Below are 21152 nucleotides of genomic sequence, written 5' to 3' on the forward strand. Positions count from 1 at the left end.
TTTAAATTGATGATGACAGCAACCTGTAGTGTTGCTATACTTGTTTTTATACCTGCTAGGTTAATTGATTATATCTGTCAGTATGACACTCAGTTTCCTCTCTATTTTTTAAGCTGTCAAAATGGAGTAACTCATTGGTGGGTACCACCGAAAATTAAGTTAAGATTTGGCATTCAAAAATAAACATCTATTTTTAACATAAACTCCATAAATTGATCTGGTCTTACTAAAACATAATTGCTGTCAAGAAGTATAATATCAGTTGTATTTTTAACACTATTAAGTTTTATAATCCTGAGTGTTGATGATAAATATCTTGTTTCAGTGTTAATTTAATATTTTTTTAAATTGCCTCTTTCCATTTTACCTCTTCCCACAAGCTCGTACCGCTCGCTCGTATCACTTAGCTGACATAAAGATAAATTTAAAACTTGGCTCACGCCTGGAGAGAGATATCCATAGGGTGCATCATATTTCTGTATATTTTGTGGGATTCACTATTTCCATCCAACCCATCCTTCCTTTTCGAGCTGCAATATTGACCTTGGAGCAAAACAGTGAAAAAACATCCTTTGTGTTCTTGCTGCTGGGTTTTTCTTCACCAAATTATTGAAAGACCTTGCCTTATTGACCATAGCCTCAACTTATACAAACATCCCTAGCGGAATAAGCAACAAAGATTCACAGCGATCCTACTATGTTTATTACCATCTGCCTCATTGCAGCGTTCCTCTGCAGCTTGGTGATAATGCTATTTTGAATTCTCTTCAAAGCTTGTTTTTTTTTTTTTTTGGCTCATTCAGTTTCCGTTGGGATTTGTACCTTGACTATTCACTTCTTGTTAGCTGAGTTCTTTCGTCACCATGTTTAATATATATTCTAGGTTAAAGTACTTGGTGCCTGGAGTGAGCATACCTGTGTCATTACAGATTTTATTCGACTTGCCCGTCAGCATACTTGGTTCATTCTGATTTCAACACCTAATTAGATCTGTCTTTTTCAGAGTTTTTTTTTTCTCCTTGAAATGTTTGCCCCTGAATTTCTCACAGTAATAGAAATAGTTTGTTTTTATTTTGCCAACAGCTAATAATCTTATAAAGTGTTATCGCTAGAAACAATTTTATTTTTAAATTTCAAAGACATAGTATGATTATTTTAGTGGGCTGCTAATACCTAGCAGAGCAGTTCACGCTGTGCTTCATAGCAACGTCTTGGATAGTCGTTAATCCAACGCCGCACACAGCTCGGTCATCACACTCGCATGCCCTCAAAACGTGTCTTACAAGGTGGACAGCAGGAGAGTCGGGTGAAGATAACAAATTAATAAACATTAGAGGGATTTACATCTATGTCAGCAGCGGGAAAACAAAGAGAGCAAATAAACTCACTCATAAAGGTGTAAAGTCCATCATTGCGCTGCAAAAAAAAAAAAAATCCAGCAGGTGTGAATTTTCTTTACTACTCTCATACATATCACAAACCTCCACTCAAGAAAGAGAACAAAACTACATAATTAAATTACTGACGTTTTTCGTCTTAAAACACTAAACTGTAATAATCTGTGATTGTCTTCTCATTTCATTTGAAAATCAGGATGAAAACATGTCCTGGGGGAAGTCAGTGATCTTTACTGAATTTTAATCATCGTCCTGGATGTGTTATTTTCATATTCTTCAATGTATATCGTTCACATGTTGTCAATAACATAACGATAAACGTAGGTCTTACTGTGTTAACAGTGATTGCATACCAAAGGTGATAGCAACCAAAAAATGCACTTCACTTGTCAGCATTCAACAAAAAAAAAAAAACCTTTTCCATATCAGTCTCTTAATGATGTCTCACCTGTCGTTCATGCTAGGCAACGGAGAAGCGCTATATTTTCAACGATCATTATCGTCTATTAAATCATCTCCCGCAGCAGTCGCACAATGACCAACCAGGTCCGGAGTTCAGATCGGTTCTCTAGATATGCATTAATTTATATCTTTTTTTTTTTAGTGTCTTTTTTTTTTTTTATTATTGGCTGCCAAATGTAAAGAAAGATGATGTTGTTCGGGACTAACATGTCAGGTGATAACAGTGCTAAAGGAAGCATGTTAGAACACAACTTGACAGTTATTATGACTGTATTATTATTGTTTCTATCATTTGTGTTATTGAAATTCTTAGTTTTTCTGTTCACTTGTTCCCCCTTTGTCTTACCTTTCCACACCGCCATACCCCCATCCCCAGCCACCTCCCCTTCTCTCTCCATCCAATCCTCATACTTATACTCTTGTTAAAATTAATGATAAATATAATTGAAATGCATGTATACACTCAAATTGCTGAATTAAATAATCGGTTCCGTTAGTTCCACCCTTTTTCCTCAAGAGTGTACCATACATACGTCAAAAAGTATCTTAACAGCCATGATTCATACTCGTCTGTGTTTGTTATTCGCTTCCTCCACAGACTTCTCAATCCTTGTTGACAACATCATTAATGAACAATGAACATTCCACACTAGTAACTTCTGTTTTATTAGCGCTTAAACCACAAACCGATTGGTTATTGATAACAGTCATAATAAAAATGTCACACATGTAACACCCACTTTAGGTAATAAAATATTTACCAAGACGCTTTAAGAAAAAGGAAAAAAAATATGAGGGCAGGCTTGATTATAATTGACGTAACCTACACAGATGTCCTTTTTATTCTCTTAGAAGCCGCATCCCTCTTTTTGAAGAATTGAGAACCAAAAATTCATCATTTCTCATATGTGTAGATACCCTAATATAATAAATTGTATCATTTCAATAAAAGCTGCGGTTTTTGATACAGATTTTACAGTAATTTTATAAAAAACAAAATGAATTCCTGAAATACGTAACTTTAGATAAAACATGGTTTGTTTGGGGGTGGTTACAGCAACCCTCTAGTGGTCACATATTTTTCAGTACGTATGTGCTGGACAAAAGTGTCATTATGCCTTAGGTCACAGAGATTGGTAGCCGCTTGCAATTTAATAGTCTGCTGAACGTAATTTGATAGACCCAACCAAACATTATGAAATCCTATAACTGCCTCTGAATTTTTAAAGATGCAAATAAATCACCTTAGGTGAGATGAAACTGAGTATGAATTAATTATGTTGTGTATTAAATTTATGCTCAATCATGTTTGGTTTTTTGGAAGCTTTTCCATTTCTTTCTTCTTTTTTTTTTTCATTCTTTGAATATATCCACGGTTTACGTTTATTTTTGTTCAAAGACACAATATGTCAGTTTTGGACAGGCAGGTTTGTTTTGAGGCTGGAAAGGCTGGTGTGCTTGCTTGCTTGCTTGCTTGCTTGCTTGCTTGCTTGCTTGCTCGTGCTTGTCGTGCATCATGTTTTGGGCCACTGATCCAGAATTATTGATGTTTATTTCTTCAATCATTTTTCCACTCCACTGTTTTTCATGAACTTCACTTTGCCCTGTTCACCGGTGTATTGCATAATAAAAAAATGTAAAATGCAGGATGGAAAATGTAACAAGAAATGAATTTTTGATGACTTAAAAAGTGCGAAAACACGAAATTGTCTTGGAGTTCTATTCTATCACCTGCATGTAAATGTTGGTTGCACGCTTTATGCCCTAGGTGGCACATCGCACTGGGTCATAACGACCTTGTGCTAATTTAACAAATAGATGTTGGTTTTAACTAGCTGTTCCATTTTACTCGCACGACTAATTTTGTTTTGTTCATTAGAGCTCTTTCTGCCTGAATAAAGACGTGGACAGTGTTCATGTATATATGCAATAGTTGTTATTCCGTACGTAGAAATGCATTGAAATACTACAGCACCTGCAAGTGTGAAATTCGTTGAATTACGAGCAAATGTTGATGCAGAATATAACTAATAGTGTGTACTGTGTTCTAGTTTTAAAATAGATTGACTAACATTCAGCAATTACATTGTTTCATACTGGTATATAAAATTAAGTAGAAAAATTGTTATTCATGGTCTTCATGCTTTTTTTTTTGTTTTTACGAAAAACCAATGTTAATATGTGCTTTATAGTCGTAAGAAGATAAATCTGAATTGTTGACAGTCTCACAACCCCCTAGCCATAGTTTCCGTACAAAAAATGAGTAGTCTAAAGTGGGATGGTAAATTTCAAAATATTTATTTTTGAAGACTTTTTTTTGTAGTTACAGACATTCACTATATCCATAGATGCTTTTTGCTTCAAATTGTTGCTAGCAGGCAGACATGACCGGCATTCTTTTATTTATTGACTGCTTACCTATATTTAATCAATTACACGTACAAGCAATACAAAGTTTAAACAAAAGGAGGTCGGAATCAAGATAAAATCATAATAAGAATCAAAGTTCGGGTCTTGCCCTCATGTCCTCGCTTATCCCCCACTACAACCTTCATCTCTGCATGGTACCTATGTAAAATAGTAATTAATCATTCCACACTCCCACTTAGTATCAACTACATTGTATAATCGAATGTACCTGCACACGTGAAAATGCAGTATTTTGATTTTCTCTGAGTTTTTAGAATTTATTTCTTGTCCGTATATTTGTTTGTGTTCAGCCCAAAAAAATTTTAAGATATCTGAAGCGAGGTATCCAATTTATAGCTTAAAAAATAAAACGCAAGAAATCTGTAGTTGCAATATTCTGATCACACTGTGTTGCGACGTCGTTATTTCATCTTAAAAAGCGACAATATTGATTACTGCCTACGTTGGATGGAAACCGAAGCAGATTTCTCTTGAGATAGAAGAATTACTGACGACAGCAAGTCGTGCGGAGACGATACGTGACTGTTTTATATCTCTGTCTTTAGCGTGTGAAAAAAAACTGCTAGGCAGCAGAGACTGTTTGCCGATGAAATGTGATAGAGCTCAGTAAGATGATTGATACAATATGAAAAACAGTACTGAATATGGTTAATATTTTAAAATGTATTTAATACTGAGGGCAAAGGGTGACATTTAAATTGCCCCTGATGAAGTACATCATATTCAAATTACTGCTTCATGGTATAATGACCCCAAATACAGTTTCAACCAGTGTATTTTTTTTGGCTATCATATCATTTTATACTTTTTATATTTTTTGTAAACATTCATCAATCTTGTGTGCTGCTATGGGGATTTGTTACCCACAATGCAATGATTTGTTACCCATAATGCAATGATTTGTTACCCATAATGCAATGATTTATGTCTTAACTGACAAATTCTAACAACTGGGGGATCTAAGAATGGTGTATTTTGAGGGGCGGATATGTACATTCATACTAAATTGTATGCAAAAAATAACTCAGAATTGCAGTAAAAATTGTGGAGATGTGTGTATACAAATAAGATATAGGTACATTTTTGTATGTGGGGGGGGGCATATGCAGATACACGAAGAGGTCAAAGATCAAATAGTGATAGTGGGTGGTGCTTTATACGACCAGGAGCAGTGCCCTCTAGTGGCTGTTTGGCCTCTGAGGCTAAATCGAGCAGTAAATTATAATAAATAGTACAGTATGTGTAATTTTTCTTACAAAATGAATTTTTAAAAACTCATTTTGATTAAAAATACAATCTAATTTACATTTTAATGATTGCATGATTCAATATTGGTATATTTGCTGAAATAGTCGTGTAACAAACATTCAGTAGTACTAATCTGAAGTGTTTTCTTATCTTGGTAGCTTCCGTATTCTATGTCATGTCAGCAATTCTGTGTTTAACAATAAATTAATCAAATTTCATGGCGACAGCTAGCTGATATTGACATTGCTTGGGATTAAATCTCTTTTTTCAGTGACATTGCTATAGGTTCATTTCTCATTGTTGTTGTTTTTCATACCAGCTGTTTGCACTGTTCAAATACTTGAAAATTGTACACGTCAAAGGAGTTGCTAATGCCTGTATTTGAGCAGTCAGCCCATCTCTATACTGAGTTCTCTTCACCACATTTTGTGTTTCCTGGCAACGTTTTCATTTCCATCACTTAGCTGTTGATCCTGTGTGGGTCAGGCTGCTTCGCTATTTTGCTCAGGTCTTGTTAAAGTTTAAGTTATTTGAATTGGTTTTCTCCTATAGGGTAGTTTGGAATCAGTTCTTAAACTTGCATTATTTGCATGACCAATGTTGTTCAATCTTCACACCAAGACAATCATGAATTGGTCGGCATTTAAATTTTTGTTTTTTTTGTTTCAAAAGTATCAATATTACATAATTATTGATTTATATCCCCACTAAAAACACATGGGATAACTACAGTTGCATTTATTGTGTGCTGTTTTATTAAAATACCATGTATGACTTATTTTGACCATAGATACACCTCTGGCATTTATATAAAGCATTGGCACTAGTAATATGGTAGTAGATTAATAAATATGGGAGTAAATATGGGGCTTACATTGAGTGAATCGTTCTCTTTACCAGTATTGATTTCATCTGCAATTACTCATAGTACTTTTCATAAATTTATTGGATACTTTGTGCGAACAACATGAGTTCATTCAGTCTTATTGTAACCAAATGCCAACAAAATCTGTTCTTTCCTTACAGAGGATACAGCATACCTTCTCTATTTCTCACATCAGTTTGTAACTAGGCGACGGTGCATTATGGGTAGCATTTTTTTTTAATAGCTGCAATTAATTTTTTTTTATCCTTCAACTGCTCTGTGCAGCCAAAGGCAAGGTCAAGTTACAAATACAGGCATGCCTTCCGGATCCTTCCCCATCTCAAATTTGACTGCAAACTAAATTGAATCGTCATTAGATTAATGTGTTTGTAAGTCTATCTGCCGTTGGCTGCTTTTAATAAATTGCTAAAAAGATCAAATTTATGGTTGACGCACACATTACAGATGCATCAGGGAACCGGGGATCACTGAGTGTGATGTCAGAAGTAACAAAAATGTCATGAAAATGCATAGTAGTTGATTAGCTCTCAATAAATTATTTGAACTGGGATTTCTGTCTACTATGATAAAAAAAAAAAAACAGCTGAATTTTTTAATACTAAAATAAATGCAAATTGATTGATACAATTCTTCCTCCTGGGTTTGTTTGACTTTATTCGATGATAATGTTTAGTTTATTACAGAAGTGCAACCAAACATAATATTTCTTGAAGACGAAAGTACTTATTATATTTTTCACACTTATTAGTAATTACAAATGATATACACCTACTCTGTTGTCTGATTTTATAATAACTTCACTCTTCATCCTGTCTTGGTGCTGATATCTATACACTAGGTGTATTGTAATCCAAGCCTTACCAATTACCCCCCCCCCCCTCCCCCAATTACCTCCCATGATCTCAGTTTATCACATCAAGTACTAATTATAAAAATATAATTTTTCAGTTTATTTTTATTAAATTTATTAAATATGTATATTTCTTTGCAGGTCACCCGAAGCTGCGGCTTCGTCAGCATTGGTTGGAGACGCCAACAGTGTGGAAAGGCAAGCCAATAAGCTTGTACAAGATTTAGGCCAGTTAAAAAAAGAGATGCGAACTGTACTTAAGGTGAGAGATGAAGCCCATATATGGACATTTGAAAATACATCCTCGATAGTTTTAAATTTCACTGATGACATAAATAGAATAAGGAACCTGTAAAAAGATACGGTGACGATCGGACAATTTCTCGAATGAAGACAATCTTTAGTTTATGACCTTTGGATATCTGCCAATTTGTTAACAATCGACAGTGCTTTATATATCCGAGTATTTAGTTTTTTACAGTAAAGCAAAAAAGAAAAAATCATTCAGTTGTCTTTAGTAAATATTAAACTGTTTGGTGTAATAATTATAATGTTTTTTTGTGTGAAACACAATCGCCTGCTAACGTGATCATTCATTGGAAATCAGTTATTGATCATGTGACACCCAATCCTATGTATTGTCTGGCTGTCGTTAGTCAGTTGGTTTAATTCATGTAGTCTATCAGTGCATCTATGAGCCAAATATTCGTTTATGGCTTTTAGAATCTTTCTCAATTATTTTTTTTTTAGAAACAGGACTAATAACAATTGCCGTGTGTTCAATCGATAGATGATTACCACACCCGTTTGTCTCAGTCGATGGAGGTGTGTTGAATTACTGTTGCATGACTGTTATTGGCCAAAGCATGAAATAGTTTGTTGTTAAAAATTTACGCCAGTGACATTTGCAATGTCACATGCTCATGAATGTTTGACCATAATTCAGTTGTTACTGGCGGACTGATGTCTGCCATCATTCTGTATCCTTGTTGGCAAATTATGTAGCTTTACTGCCTCTCTCTTTCTTGCTTACATAGCATCCAGAGTTGTATGCTCCCCGTGGAGTTGAGATGGTTCATATGGCTCTATGCAATTAACCAGGGTAATAATGTGCACTCTTGGGAATTTCGTGGGGACGATATATTAAAAGATTTGCCATTATTATAGGATTTATCATTGATCACATGATCATGCATTGACCAATCACGGAACCTGTTGATATTTATGAGGGAAATAAATATTGCAAAAAAAAAAAAAAAAAAGATTGTTATCTTTTCAGTTTATGCACAGTGATATTATTTTACTTTTGGATGAACCCATTGCTGTATAATGTCCATAGTAGGTGTAGTGTAGCGTCTATTCCAGTATTCCATAATAATTATATTATTACTCCTGTATACCTCATGACTGTCAGCTGACCCTAGTTGTTTTTTTTAAAATCTATGTCCATTTTCTACTTGACAATTACCATGACAATTACAAACTCATCGATCATATAATATTAGATTTCACATGACAAAAATAATCTATGGTTTAATATATTTTGGCTACCTGTATTGATGAAATTACTCCGGTATATCTGAGAAAATTCTATTTGACATACACTTGTAATTTTCATTTAAACCTTAGTATGTGGTTTAGCATAACAATTAATAATGTGACTCCTCAACTCACTTAAATATATTTTTTCAACATTACGTCCTTGGTTCATGCAGCTTCTAAGTTCAATGTAAAAATGTAAAATTTTTCAGTCGCTTGGCTCTATTTCTTGAGTATTCAACTCCAGTCAGCCCACCGTGCATTGAAATTACCACTGTAATTGACATTTCGCTCTGATCACCCGTAATTTGGGTCAATCTTCCTGCCGGTTGTTACCTCTGATTGGCCATTTTTCTACGACAAAATGTAATGGCACTTTTCTCTCGGTTGGTAATTACTGTCATTTTGTAGGGGAAACCACTTGATACTTGTAGCCATATGTCGTCTGCATTTTCTCTGGGGTTTTCAATTTCAAGTTGCCTTTAGATTCGTTCATTTTGTTGCTAACAGACAGTGAGTTTGTGTGCGTTATTAGGCGTGCGATGTTCGTAGAAGGCTGTTAAAATGATTATGCGGCTAAAGTCATGCAGAGACAGTCAGCCACATTTTACCTTGGCAACAAGGGGTTGAAATCATAAATTGTTTGAATTAGATGGAAGCAGAATTTGTCATCGTGGAATATTACAAAACAAGAAAATGTAATATATAGATGCACATATTTCATCAAAACAATAAATTCAATCATTAAAACTTTTGTATTCTTATGTTGCTTGTCAGAATGCAAGCTGTAGCTAATCAGTCTAAAATTCTAGCGCTATTAACCCTGATAAAGGACATTTGAAAAATTTATTTATTGGAAACCTATTGTTTGCCGGGATATTTATCAGTGTTTAAGGACAAAGACGTTTAAAAACAATCAATCAATTATCTCGTCCAGATATCAAAATCACCCTCGATTTATGTTTTCTGTGTGTAACAGATGTGATAAATGATGATGATCTAAATGAGGTAATTAATATGTTATTAATTTGCACTGATTACTCATGGTGATGAAAGACTCGGACACTTTGTGTGCGTGGACATATTGTTGCTAGTGTGTGATCGCCCTTAATGTGTGAAATGGATTTCTGAAACTAACAGCTCTGTCATAGCATCTACATGATTACCATGGCAACCAAACACAATGATGCCAGATTTTTTTGTTTGTTCTCCACATTGATTCTTCTGAATGTGATGCATCTTACTTCTTTCAAATCTAGCCGGAGGACAAAAACCATTATATGTTTATTTCATGACGCAGACAGAAAAAATGGGCACTTAAATGTGTACGCTATTGTGTCTGTACTCACGTCAAATATTAACAATGTGTAAAAGTGCCCATGTAATGCAGGTATTATTAAAATGAAAGAGGATATACAAACTTTCCTTGTCCCTGCTATAAGAAAAAAAGTTAGAGTCTATAAACATATCGTTTGCTGACGCCATTTTTTCCCTCATTCATTTCAGCTGTCCATGGAGGTTTCCTGCAAATGATGTTTTAAAATATTGTTGAATATCTAGAATATTGTTTTACTCATTCATAATGTTATGCATTTCATCTTTTTTATCAGGGAGCACACAAACTGCAGACTGATACAGAACAGAGACTACATCTCGCAAAAATTCATGAGGTATTTTTATTAATTAATGTTAAAGCAGGCTATTTTCATCTCAGGAGAGGGGGCTATTGTGCGTGTGTGGGTTTGTTTTTTTTTTGGGGGGGGGGTAATTAGAACCCCTATTTAAATGATCCTATTTCTGTAATTGTCAATAATAATTTTTATGCTCAATTTGACACATTTGTTCTATTAGAAAATCTTTAATTCTATAAAACTGCCATCTGTTTTTGTTGCAAGCCATTCATAGAAGCACATGTATTCTCATGAAGCATAATTAAGTTGATTCTTTTAAGCAAATCGCGTAAAGAAGTCATCTCTTCCATGGTAATTGACATAGGGTGGAATTGGTGAGGCTTGCATATCTATAATGGCTCACATTCAAATAGAAACAAAACAAAAAAAGGACACATCATATTGTGAAACTGTTCATGTTCAGGGCACGGAAGGATATGATGGGTGGGCTTCACTTAGTAATAATAATTGCTCTGCCAGCAGCAGCAATCTCTGGGAAATACTGAAAATTTGTTATCGATTTTTTTTTAACTTCTTTATGATATATCAGGAGGTTAAAAGTGACGTGGATAGAAGACATGAAGTCATGGCTGGACCAGCACCAATTGACCAATATTTGGTAAGTACAATGTATTCATAAGCCAAATTTTTGTATTCCTTTTTTCCACTGCAGCTTTCATACTCTGTGTATGCAATCTCTGTAGATGTATATCGCAGTTTAATCTGTGATACACTGTTAAATTCTTTATTTTAGCTGGAATCAATTTTTACAAAAAAAAAGACCTTTTGGGTATTTTGTATGGAATATATCTTCACTAATTTTTGACGTGTTGAATGTAAAATATAGGAAAAAAAGGTATATTCGCCTGATTTTTTTTTCACTGAATCATTCCTTAAGCAAAAATAGCGAAAATTAATTCCAAGTGAAAATAAAGTATTTTACAGTACATCCATTCAAGTCTTGTTGTAACCATGGCTTTGATAGATTTTATTGCACCAGAATTCTTAGCTCTCTCGTTACATTTACGAGTGATGTTGGCAATTTGCAGACCCCGTACTTGGGTGGTTTTATTTCAGTCACACGTCTGTTATATTCATTGTATGGATGGTTACGAGGGCAAGGCATTGAAACAAAATATGCAATTCTCTGTGTCTCAAATACATCATTCTTCCAGTGTTCATTTTTCCCAGAGTCATCACATTTCATAATCTAGAATAAGATATGCACCTTGTTTTGCCGGAAATGGCTGTGAAGATTCAGTGAAGATAATACCCAGTCATAATAGTTTTGTTTGTGTTTTATTATCTACAATACAGCATGAATTTCGTTGACAAAGATTATTGTGTTCCCATTACCCATGATGCAATGCACGAGTGGGCACATTCCAAAGTTCGGCTGATCTGCACTGGCTCGGAAGATGAATTCTGATTGGCTAAAAAAACAAAAAAACTTGTGGCGTTGAATGCATGTTCATTGTCAGTATTGTTATGCAAATTCAAACTAGCTAATCATTTACAACCTTCCGAGCCAGTGCAGATTAGCCCCCAAAGTTCCACGTGCTTGTGTTCATGTTTTGTATACCTCAGTATACGAAGAGAACAACTTTGGGTCTTTGGTTTTCAGTATCATTGTATTAAATTTCAATATGTCACTGTTATTAATAACTTTATTACTCTATGTACCATCTGAGGGCACTGTATGGTGGAGACAAAACATACTGTCATCTTTTGTTTGTCCATACAAAATACAGGTACATTCTTGATTTCATTAGTCCAATCCTGTATAATCAAGGTTATTTATTACCAGAAAATGAAAAAGGTCTGTTTAGTAGTTGATGACCTTATAGATATTTTTTAAAAACTGAGAATTTTCAGTCAAAAGTTGACAGGGGTTGTTGAAATTTGGCCTGTCAAATCAAATTTTGTGTCTGTCTAAACTGTGAGTGCCTGTCTTGAATGATGGGTGGCTTGCTATAAAAGTCTGCACACAATAATGTTAAAAGAAAACTGTATGAAACAAGAATATATTTGACAGGACTATCTGTTTCTATTTACTGTTTGAAATATGGCCAGTGATATGTCTGTGATTCATTTAAAAGAACATATATTACCTCTCCTCCTCCCATTGAAAACCTGTGTACGTAAACATACGGAACCCATTGAATTCATGTCAACTTTCGGAGCCATATCTGCTATTCAGATTTGATATTTGTATATATCTATTCATACGTATACCATATATCATGGCTTTATGCTATGCCCCTCAACTGTGTCTTTAGTTCTTTGACCTTTGACCCTTCTGAGTGGCACTTAATTTTTTTCATATTTTTCCAAAAAATCTGTAGCCAGTTATGGAAGTTCTCTATTTGATCCAAAATTATCAAAAGAATAATAAAATACCTAAAAATGTTGCACCAACATTTCGGCATTCACAAACTTAATTCTGTAGAATTTGGTTTTTCTTTTAGTGAATTTGATATGACTGATGTTCATTTTAATTTTACTGATTTCTTAAAGAAACTATATTTACTTTATTTTATTTAGCCTAATCAGCTATTGGTGAAATAAGGGAAAATAGAACTTGGCGATTAATAAAGCCATTTCCAGGTTTTCATTTTAAATTATTTGTTATTTGATCGCTGCTATGTTTTCATACCGAGTCATGCAATACGCATTGTCTCTTGATTGTTATCAATATTCGCTGACATCATGATACAATGAACGTTTAATTTGATTCTGCCATTAAATTAAAATCTAGTTTGAATTGTACCTTCACTGAGTCTGAGGGCGCTGTTGTATTCAACTGTTCAAGCCTGTGGCAGTGACTAGTTAAATGCTTGCCTTTTTTAATTAAATCTTCAAATTGATTGCAGGATATTTAAGGAAATAATGCATTGTCTTGCTAGTCTAATTTTTTGGGGAATTACCCAAAGATTTATTAAAAATCATAAGCGAACCCTATATGGTGTCTACCTAAAGCTATAATATATACTGGAGGTATATATATATATTTTACTTTACTTTACTTATAGATGACCTTCTGCATAACCTTCTAAGTGAATGCATGTACGGTTTGTATTCCCCCCCCCCAAAAAAAAAACAGATATGAGATTAAATTAAATGATGTTCTCAGGGTTTTTTTGTGTTTTTTTCAGACGAAACCTGCAGTCTCGTCACCCATCACATACCATGCACCTGCTAAACTGCCCTCTTCCCCTGCACTCATGAATGCCCCCATTATTGACGGTTGTGCCGAGGCGCAGAAAACGCTACTGAAGGTGCAGGCTAGTAAAGGTTATCTGGATACAAACCTGGACGTTGTGGCGCACGCTGCCACAAACGAGGAACTTTATTCTTTGATTGACAGGATGATGTACGATAGGTAAGGATAAATGTCTATTTCTTGACCTCCCCTGCCATATTCACACCTACACAACCTTCTCCTCCTTGTGTACATTGACTTCACTAATGCCCTATCACTTGTGCCACTCTCATGCCCTCAAGGCAGATATCTGTTTCAGCCTCTATTTGAGAGACAGATGTGCTAGAGATGTTTATGAATAATATAGTATATTTATAGTTTTAATTTCAGGGAGAGAAGTATAGATGTGTAGGTTACTGGCTGTCTATCGCATTGGTACCACAGATTGCAATTTTTAGCTCCGCTGTTGACTTTGTCGAGCGGAGCTTATCATATGAGTGATTGTCCGCCGGCGTCCGGCGTCCGCGTCCGTGTCAATGTTTTACTTTTTCGACTTCTTCTTGAAAACTACAAGCCTGAATGCTTTGATACTTGGTGTATATGTACCTTGGGTAGACCTTTCTCAGATTTGTTCATTTCATGATCATATCTTCAATTCTCTAATTTTGGTGAATATTTTTGTCATTTTTGGTAAAAAGTGATATTTTTTACTTCTTGTTAAAAACGACAAGTCCAATTGCTTTGATATTACATATATAGGTATTACATGTGGACCACTCTCAAATTTGTTCATTTCATAATGATATCTTTAATTCTCTAATTTTGGTGAATATTTTTGTCATTTTTGGTAAAAAGTGATATTTTTGACTTCTTGTTAAAAACGACATGTCCAATTGCTTTGATATTACATGTATAATTATTACATGTGGACCACTCTCAAATTTGTTCATTTCATAATGATATCTTTAATTTTCTAATTTTGGTGAATATTTTTGTCATTTTTGGTAAAAAGTGATATTTTCAACTTCTTGTTAAAAACTGCAAGTCCAATTGCTTTGATATTACATATATAGGTACTACATGTGGACCTCTCTCAGATTTGTTCATTTTGTAATGATATCTTTAATTCTCTAATTTTGGTGAATATTTTTGTCATTTTTGGTAAAAAGTGATATTTTCGACTTCTTATTAAAAACCACAAGTCCAATTGCTTTGATATTACATAATATAAGTACTACATGTGGACCACACTCAAATTTGTTTATTTCATGATGATATCTTCAATTCTCTAATTTTGATGAATATTTTTGTCATTTTTGGTAAAAAGTGATATTTTCTTCTTGTTAAAAACCACAATCATTTATGGTGAAAAATGATATTTTTGAATTCTTGTTGAAAACAGCAAGTCCCATTGCATTGATACTATGCATATTGTTAATTTTCTAATGATATCTTCTGTTCTTTAATTGAAATGTGCATTGCTAACAGCGGAGCTATCTCAGCCGAGAGGCTGCTTGTTTAGTCTTTACAACCCAACCCTGATTACTTTTTTTTTCTATGTATCTCATTTGCATATTATATACCCCACCCCTCCCTCCTATGTATTTCTATTGTCAACAAATGAATGAAATGAAATTATATTCTGTTGGAATAGTGTCTGATGTAATCTAATTATGTACTAATATGTTTACTTGATCTGGTTGTTCGGATTACAGGAGTATCGTATCATAACTGATATCAACTAAATTAAATGATTCCCATATCCCCACCTGCAGGTGTGTAATAATCCTTTATGAAGAATAGAGCTGTTTTTGTTTGTCCATAACAGATCTTAACGTCTGTTTGTGGATTAGTTAGCATTCTCCAGTGTCTAGCTAGCAGCTCATAGGATTTTATAGATGCTTTGATATAATGTACAGATCGGATTAGTTTTTGGTTGAAATCCTTCATATTAATTACCAAATTTGCATAATAATTAGCTAATTTTCAGCCGTTTCATTAGTATCTCAAATAGCAGGAATTTAGGACAGGAATTTTCTGGAACTTTGTGATTGGTCAAACTCGATTTTTAATTATGAACCTAAAGCCAAAGTAGGATTTAACACTATGGGGAAATCAAAGTTATTGTTTCCAAGGAAACAAGTTTTTAATTTTCTTTTTGTCATTTATGTGATATAACATTTCACTCAGCGAAATATGTATTTAAAATTTCTACATGTTTGCGGTAGTAGTTACAGCTGTGTCTATTCTCAATTTAAATCCTACTTAGCTGTGTACTTTATACATGCATCGTTTGTTTCATTCCCCGCTTTAAAATGGCGTGTCTTAGCGGCCATTTACTGCATCGTTTGTTTCATTCCCCGCTTCAAAATGGCGTGTCTTAGCGGCCATTTACTGCATCGTTTGTTTCATTCCCCGCTTCAAAATGACGTGTCTTAGCGGCCATTTACTGCATTGATGTCTCAGTGCACGTACACTGCACTGGCTTCCCTGTGATTTTGTTTTTGCCAATCACCTATTCTTGAAAATCATGTTCTCAGTCAAAAAACAATCTGAATTTAGTACAAATGTGTTAACTGTTTTTGTATTCATGACAGGTGACCATTTCTAAGATTTGATTGATCTATTCCGTCAGTTATCCTCTGTTTTTTAAATTGGAAGCTCCACCAGTGTTTCAAAAAACGCTTTATTTTCCGTCTCTGCAATTGCAGATGATCCCTGGATCTGGCCTCTCTTTGTGTTTGATTGTTAATGTGAAACGTGACAACTCGCATAGATGCAAAATGATGCGATAAGTCATTGTAATCCTTCCCTTAATGCTAGGCAACAACCTTTCCCTCCTGGCTGCTGCTGTGAGATAAGCAGTAGATTCGGTTACTGGGCTACAATGATTGAAGAAGTTTGTGACATTTCCAGCCATTGCATCAAAACTTTTATTATCACACTTTAATAAGCAAAACAGACAGAACAGATGGCATAGTGGAAACTCAGCAACAAGTTAAGCCATGGAAACTAAGCAGGATGGATTTAAAGCCACACATTGAAGTAATCCTTAACCTTTTCATAAAACCGACATACTCGACCTCTTGCATTATTTTGCCTACTTTTTAATGATAGAACAATTATATAAGGTCAGCGAGGTTTCTCTACTCAACTGGTTTCAACTGGAGACTGTGTTTTGTGTTTTCACCTTGTTGAGGAGGGTTATACATGTATATGTACGAGTGGGAAAAGTCATCATTTTTGTTGTTGACAACCACATGTGGAAGCTAGAAGAAAACTCAATCAGTTCAAAAAAACAATTTAAAAGCATGATTCATTGTGGGCGTTGATGCCATGTCGTTGCTGAAATATAGTAACAAGAGTTTTGAGAATATAAATTAGTGAATATTAGTCAAAGATTTAGTATTTTTATTCAATTTCTTCAAACTGATCCACATTGACAGTAATATTTGTTTTTTATTGAGCCCAACAAATGGTGGCCACCATTTAAATATGGAATTATTTTGTAGTGGTTTTGAAAATATTCAAGGTGCTGGCTCAGTTTTATTTTTCTCTGTTTATCAAATGAAATTTTTTTTTAATCACATCAAAGATAGCTGTATTATACTTCTGGATTTACTGGCACCCTCTCAGACTGGAAATAGTTTGATCCGAGAGCTGATATTAGTGCACCTGTTATGTTGGGGTAGTATATCTTTGTTTATTAGTTTCCATGATTATATAACCCCTATACTATTAGCGCAGAGTGACATGCTGTAAGTCTTAAAGGTTATATGAAGTTTGTATTTCTCATTGTTATCTATTTAGCTGTTATAATTTCTGATAAGTTTGGTTTAGTGATCTCAAATGGAACATGCAAAGGGAAATTAATATTCGGGAACTATAAAGCTGAAAATCACTAGAGGGTGCTCTTTGGAACCCCCATCTGTGTCTACAAACTGCTCTTCATCTACAAATGCTCACTAAATCTTCTACATGTTTTCACCAGTGAGGGATGCTTATACGTACCCCCAAGGTTTGAATCTTCAACACAGACGATCAACCCACCAGTTTCTGAATATCGTGTTCCACATTTGGCGTCATGTCTTAAAACTGAAACTGATAAAATAAAGGCACTGCAATAAAGCTAAAGCTAAAGCTTCATCCTCTGTTGCCATGGCATTCTTTTCAATTTTCCTCCAGGTAAATAAAATGTGGGAGTATAGATGGCATCCATGCATGTAATTGATATACCTTGACAGGAGGTGAGCAGAGGTTAAAGCCACTTAACCCATCAATCCAACATTCTATCATCCCCCTTAACCTCTCATAGTCGATCGTGTCCCCAGGGTGGAAGAGCTTGTACTGGTTTTTATTTCATTTTGGATGGAATATGAAATGCTAATAATGTATGACGGTTGTGATGCAGATCTCGCTGCAAGCTCACCAACTCTTACACTCCCAAGGTATATCTATGTGTAAAATTGTCGTTTTTCTTTTCTTCTCACAATGTCAAAGTATTAAATCATTTCTTCAACTCAAGACTTCACAACACCCATTTCTCCACACAATATTCCCAACCCCACTGTCCACCTCATCCCTTCAAAACAACCAACACCCACTCACAACCCCTCTATCTATCCCTCATTCCCCTCGCACGCATCACAACATCCTAATAGTCTCATCTCCAGAACACTGCACCCCCCACCCCCCACCCAGCGCATCACAATATTCTAATATTGTCTCTTCTCCAGAACACTGCACCCCCCACCCAGCGCATCACAATATTCTAATATTGTCTCTTCTCCAGAACACTGCACCCCCCACCCAGCGCATCACAATATTCTAATATTGTCTCTTCTCCAGAACACTGCACCCCCCACCCAGCGCATCACAATATTCTAATATTGTCTCTTCTCCAGAACACTGCACCCCCCACCCAGCGCATCACAATATTCTAATATTGTCTCTTCTCCAGAACACTGCACCCCCCACCCAGCGCATCACAATATTCTAATATTGTCTCTTCTCCAGAACACTGCACCCCCCACCCAGCGCATCACAATATTCTAATATTGTCTCTTCTCCAGAACACTGCACCCCCACCCAGCGCATCACAATATTCTAATATTGTCTCTTCTCCATAACACTGCACCCCCCACCCAGCGCATCACAATATTCTAATATTGTCTCTTCTCCAGAACACTGCACCCCCCACCCAGCGCATCACAATATTCTAATATTGTCTCTTCTCCAGAACACTGCACCCCCCACCCAGCGCATCACAATATTCTAATATTGTCTCTTCTCCAGAACACTGCACCCCCACCCAGCGCATCATAATATTCTAATATTGTCTCTTTTCCAGAACACTGCACCCCCCACCCAGCGCATCACAATATTCTAATATTGTCTCTTCTCCAGAACACTTCACCACCCCCACCCCACCCCACCCCACCCCACCAGCGCATCACAATATTGTCTCTTTTCCAGAACACTGCACCCCCCCACCCAGCGCATCACAATATTCTAATATTGTCTCTTCTCCAGAACACTGCACTCTAATCTGGACACCACCCTGATTTCTTAATCCACCTTTCCATATAACGCTGTCCATCCACCCCTCTACTCAACCCAGCCACCTTATTCTTTCATATCTTCCACTCCATCTCATCACTCAACTCTGGCACCCCCACCCCACCCAATTTTAACTGTAGAAGAAGAAACCATTTGGAAAATGACGAGAATGAAGTACAGTAATTATACACTGATGTTCAATTCAACAACAGAAATAGGTACATGTAGATACAGTGGGAGGGACCATGATTGCCTCTCTTGGGAACTTGGGTATCTAGTTTCTATTCGGTCTCGGCATGGATTAATTTCACTCGATCTCTACCTATAAGATTAAAGTAATCAGATAAAATAGCTTTCTAATCAGGGATTATTAACAGATATGTATAGTTTCCATTGACACATACTCTGGCAGCCTCCGGTCTTAAACTAATAATGTTGCCAAAGTGCAGCACTGGTTATCTCTTCTGATCGCAGATTTCACACATTGCCTTTAAGAAATAAACAAGCCGAATTTGTTGTGATGTCCGTCCAAATCTTAACCACATGTGATTCCCGTCACCGGTTACACGTTAATAAGTCAGCAGTCACATGGAATTGAGCATTTTACCTTTTTCTGCTTATTTTTGCAAGATGATACCGAATTACAAAATTTGTTGTGTGCAGTATTAACAATGGTTGTCAGGCTGCATGCTGGAGAAGCATTTTAGAACGAGCAGTCAATCTCTGTTTATTATTTTATTTAAATCAACTCAGCTTATGAACAGCGACAGTGACACTGTCATTGTATGATTAAATAAAACATAAAACTTAATAAAAATAAACAATCACTCATTTACTATCGCTTCCCATTTACAATGTCTTGCCACTCTGACACACAATTAAACAAACGTCCCCTCTTTTCCTTACAGCATACAATATCTAGTGGATTAATGCATGTCATAATATCACTATGCATTATCGGTTACTTAATATCTCATCCTCCTTTACTACCATCAAAGGGAGCTTGGATTTTATGAATCACAAAAAAAAAAAAAAACTGGTGACGGTTAAAATATTTTATATGAATACCCCATAGAGCATTAATATTAAAGCGTAAAGATGTAAACTAATTTGGTTGTGGCTTGCATGTAATAGATGGATGTCACTTCTAACAGTCTATCCTTTCTGTCTGCAGAGATGCTGCGGAGAAAGCTTACATCAGAGCAAAAGTAGACAAAATGATACATGTGATGAATTATGAAATACAGGTAAAGTCTCCTTTACAGTTGCCGATAATGATGAGATGACTAAAAGTCCCTAATTTATGCCCGTTTCACCTTGCAGTTTTGTTTTCTTATTTCGTATGTTTGTATGTATTTGAACATCTGTGCTTTTCTTATTGTCTAGAAGCATGTATCATTTTTGCTTCTGTAAGGTCGGCTGTGTTTACAGTACATGATTTTGATTCTTTTACATGATTTCTTTTTCCCCTTGTGGAGATGAAAATGCTAAATAAATAATTGTCAACATTTGATCTTGTACGTTATTTTAGTTACCCTAGCTGATACAAAACTATCCAAATATGCTACATAATGTTAAATTTAAAGTATATATGATGCACCATATGTAATAGTGGACAGCAGTATGAATTTTTTTTTTTTACTTTTTACTTTCTGCTTTCAGGATGAGATGCTGTATGGTAAGGATGATAAGATCCAGGTTGTACCACAAAAAGACAAGCTACCCGACAAGTCCTCAGCTGCCAAGACAAAGGGAAAACCTGGAAAGAAGAAAGTTCAAGCCAAAATAAACACTGGGTTGAGAAAAAAGAGAGTAGAGGAGGAAGATGACAGTAAAGAGAACAAACCACAAAAGCTTCCTGTGAGTGTGCCAGGTGGTTGTGTTTATAAACTACAAATGTGGATTTCAC

The 21152-nt window shown here is 35.4% G+C and overlaps 1 protein-coding gene across 1 annotated transcript in view; it reads left to right on the plus strand.

Annotated features, from left to right (window-relative positions):
- LOC100369084 (protein TALPID3-like) overlaps positions 1–21152 on the plus strand; it is a 72733-nt gene that overhangs the window by 36200 nt on the left and 15381 nt on the right. Inside the window, exons 8-13 of the mRNA XM_085492666.1 lie at positions 7415–7535; positions 10423–10482; positions 11033–11101; positions 13638–13864; positions 20418–20490; positions 20906–21103. Coding sequence (XP_085348792.1) covers positions 7415–7535; positions 10423–10482; positions 11033–11101; positions 13638–13864; positions 20418–20490; positions 20906–21103 — 748 coding nt within the window. The remainder of the gene's footprint in view (positions 1–7414; positions 7536–10422; positions 10483–11032; positions 11102–13637; positions 13865–20417; positions 20491–20905; positions 21104–21152) is intronic.

This window comes from Saccoglossus kowalevskii, chromosome 2 (genome assembly GCF_978046115.1).
Source record: "Saccoglossus kowalevskii chromosome 2, keSacKowa6.1, whole genome shotgun sequence".
Taxonomy (NCBI): Eukaryota; Metazoa; Hemichordata; class Enteropneusta; family Harrimaniidae; genus Saccoglossus; species Saccoglossus kowalevskii.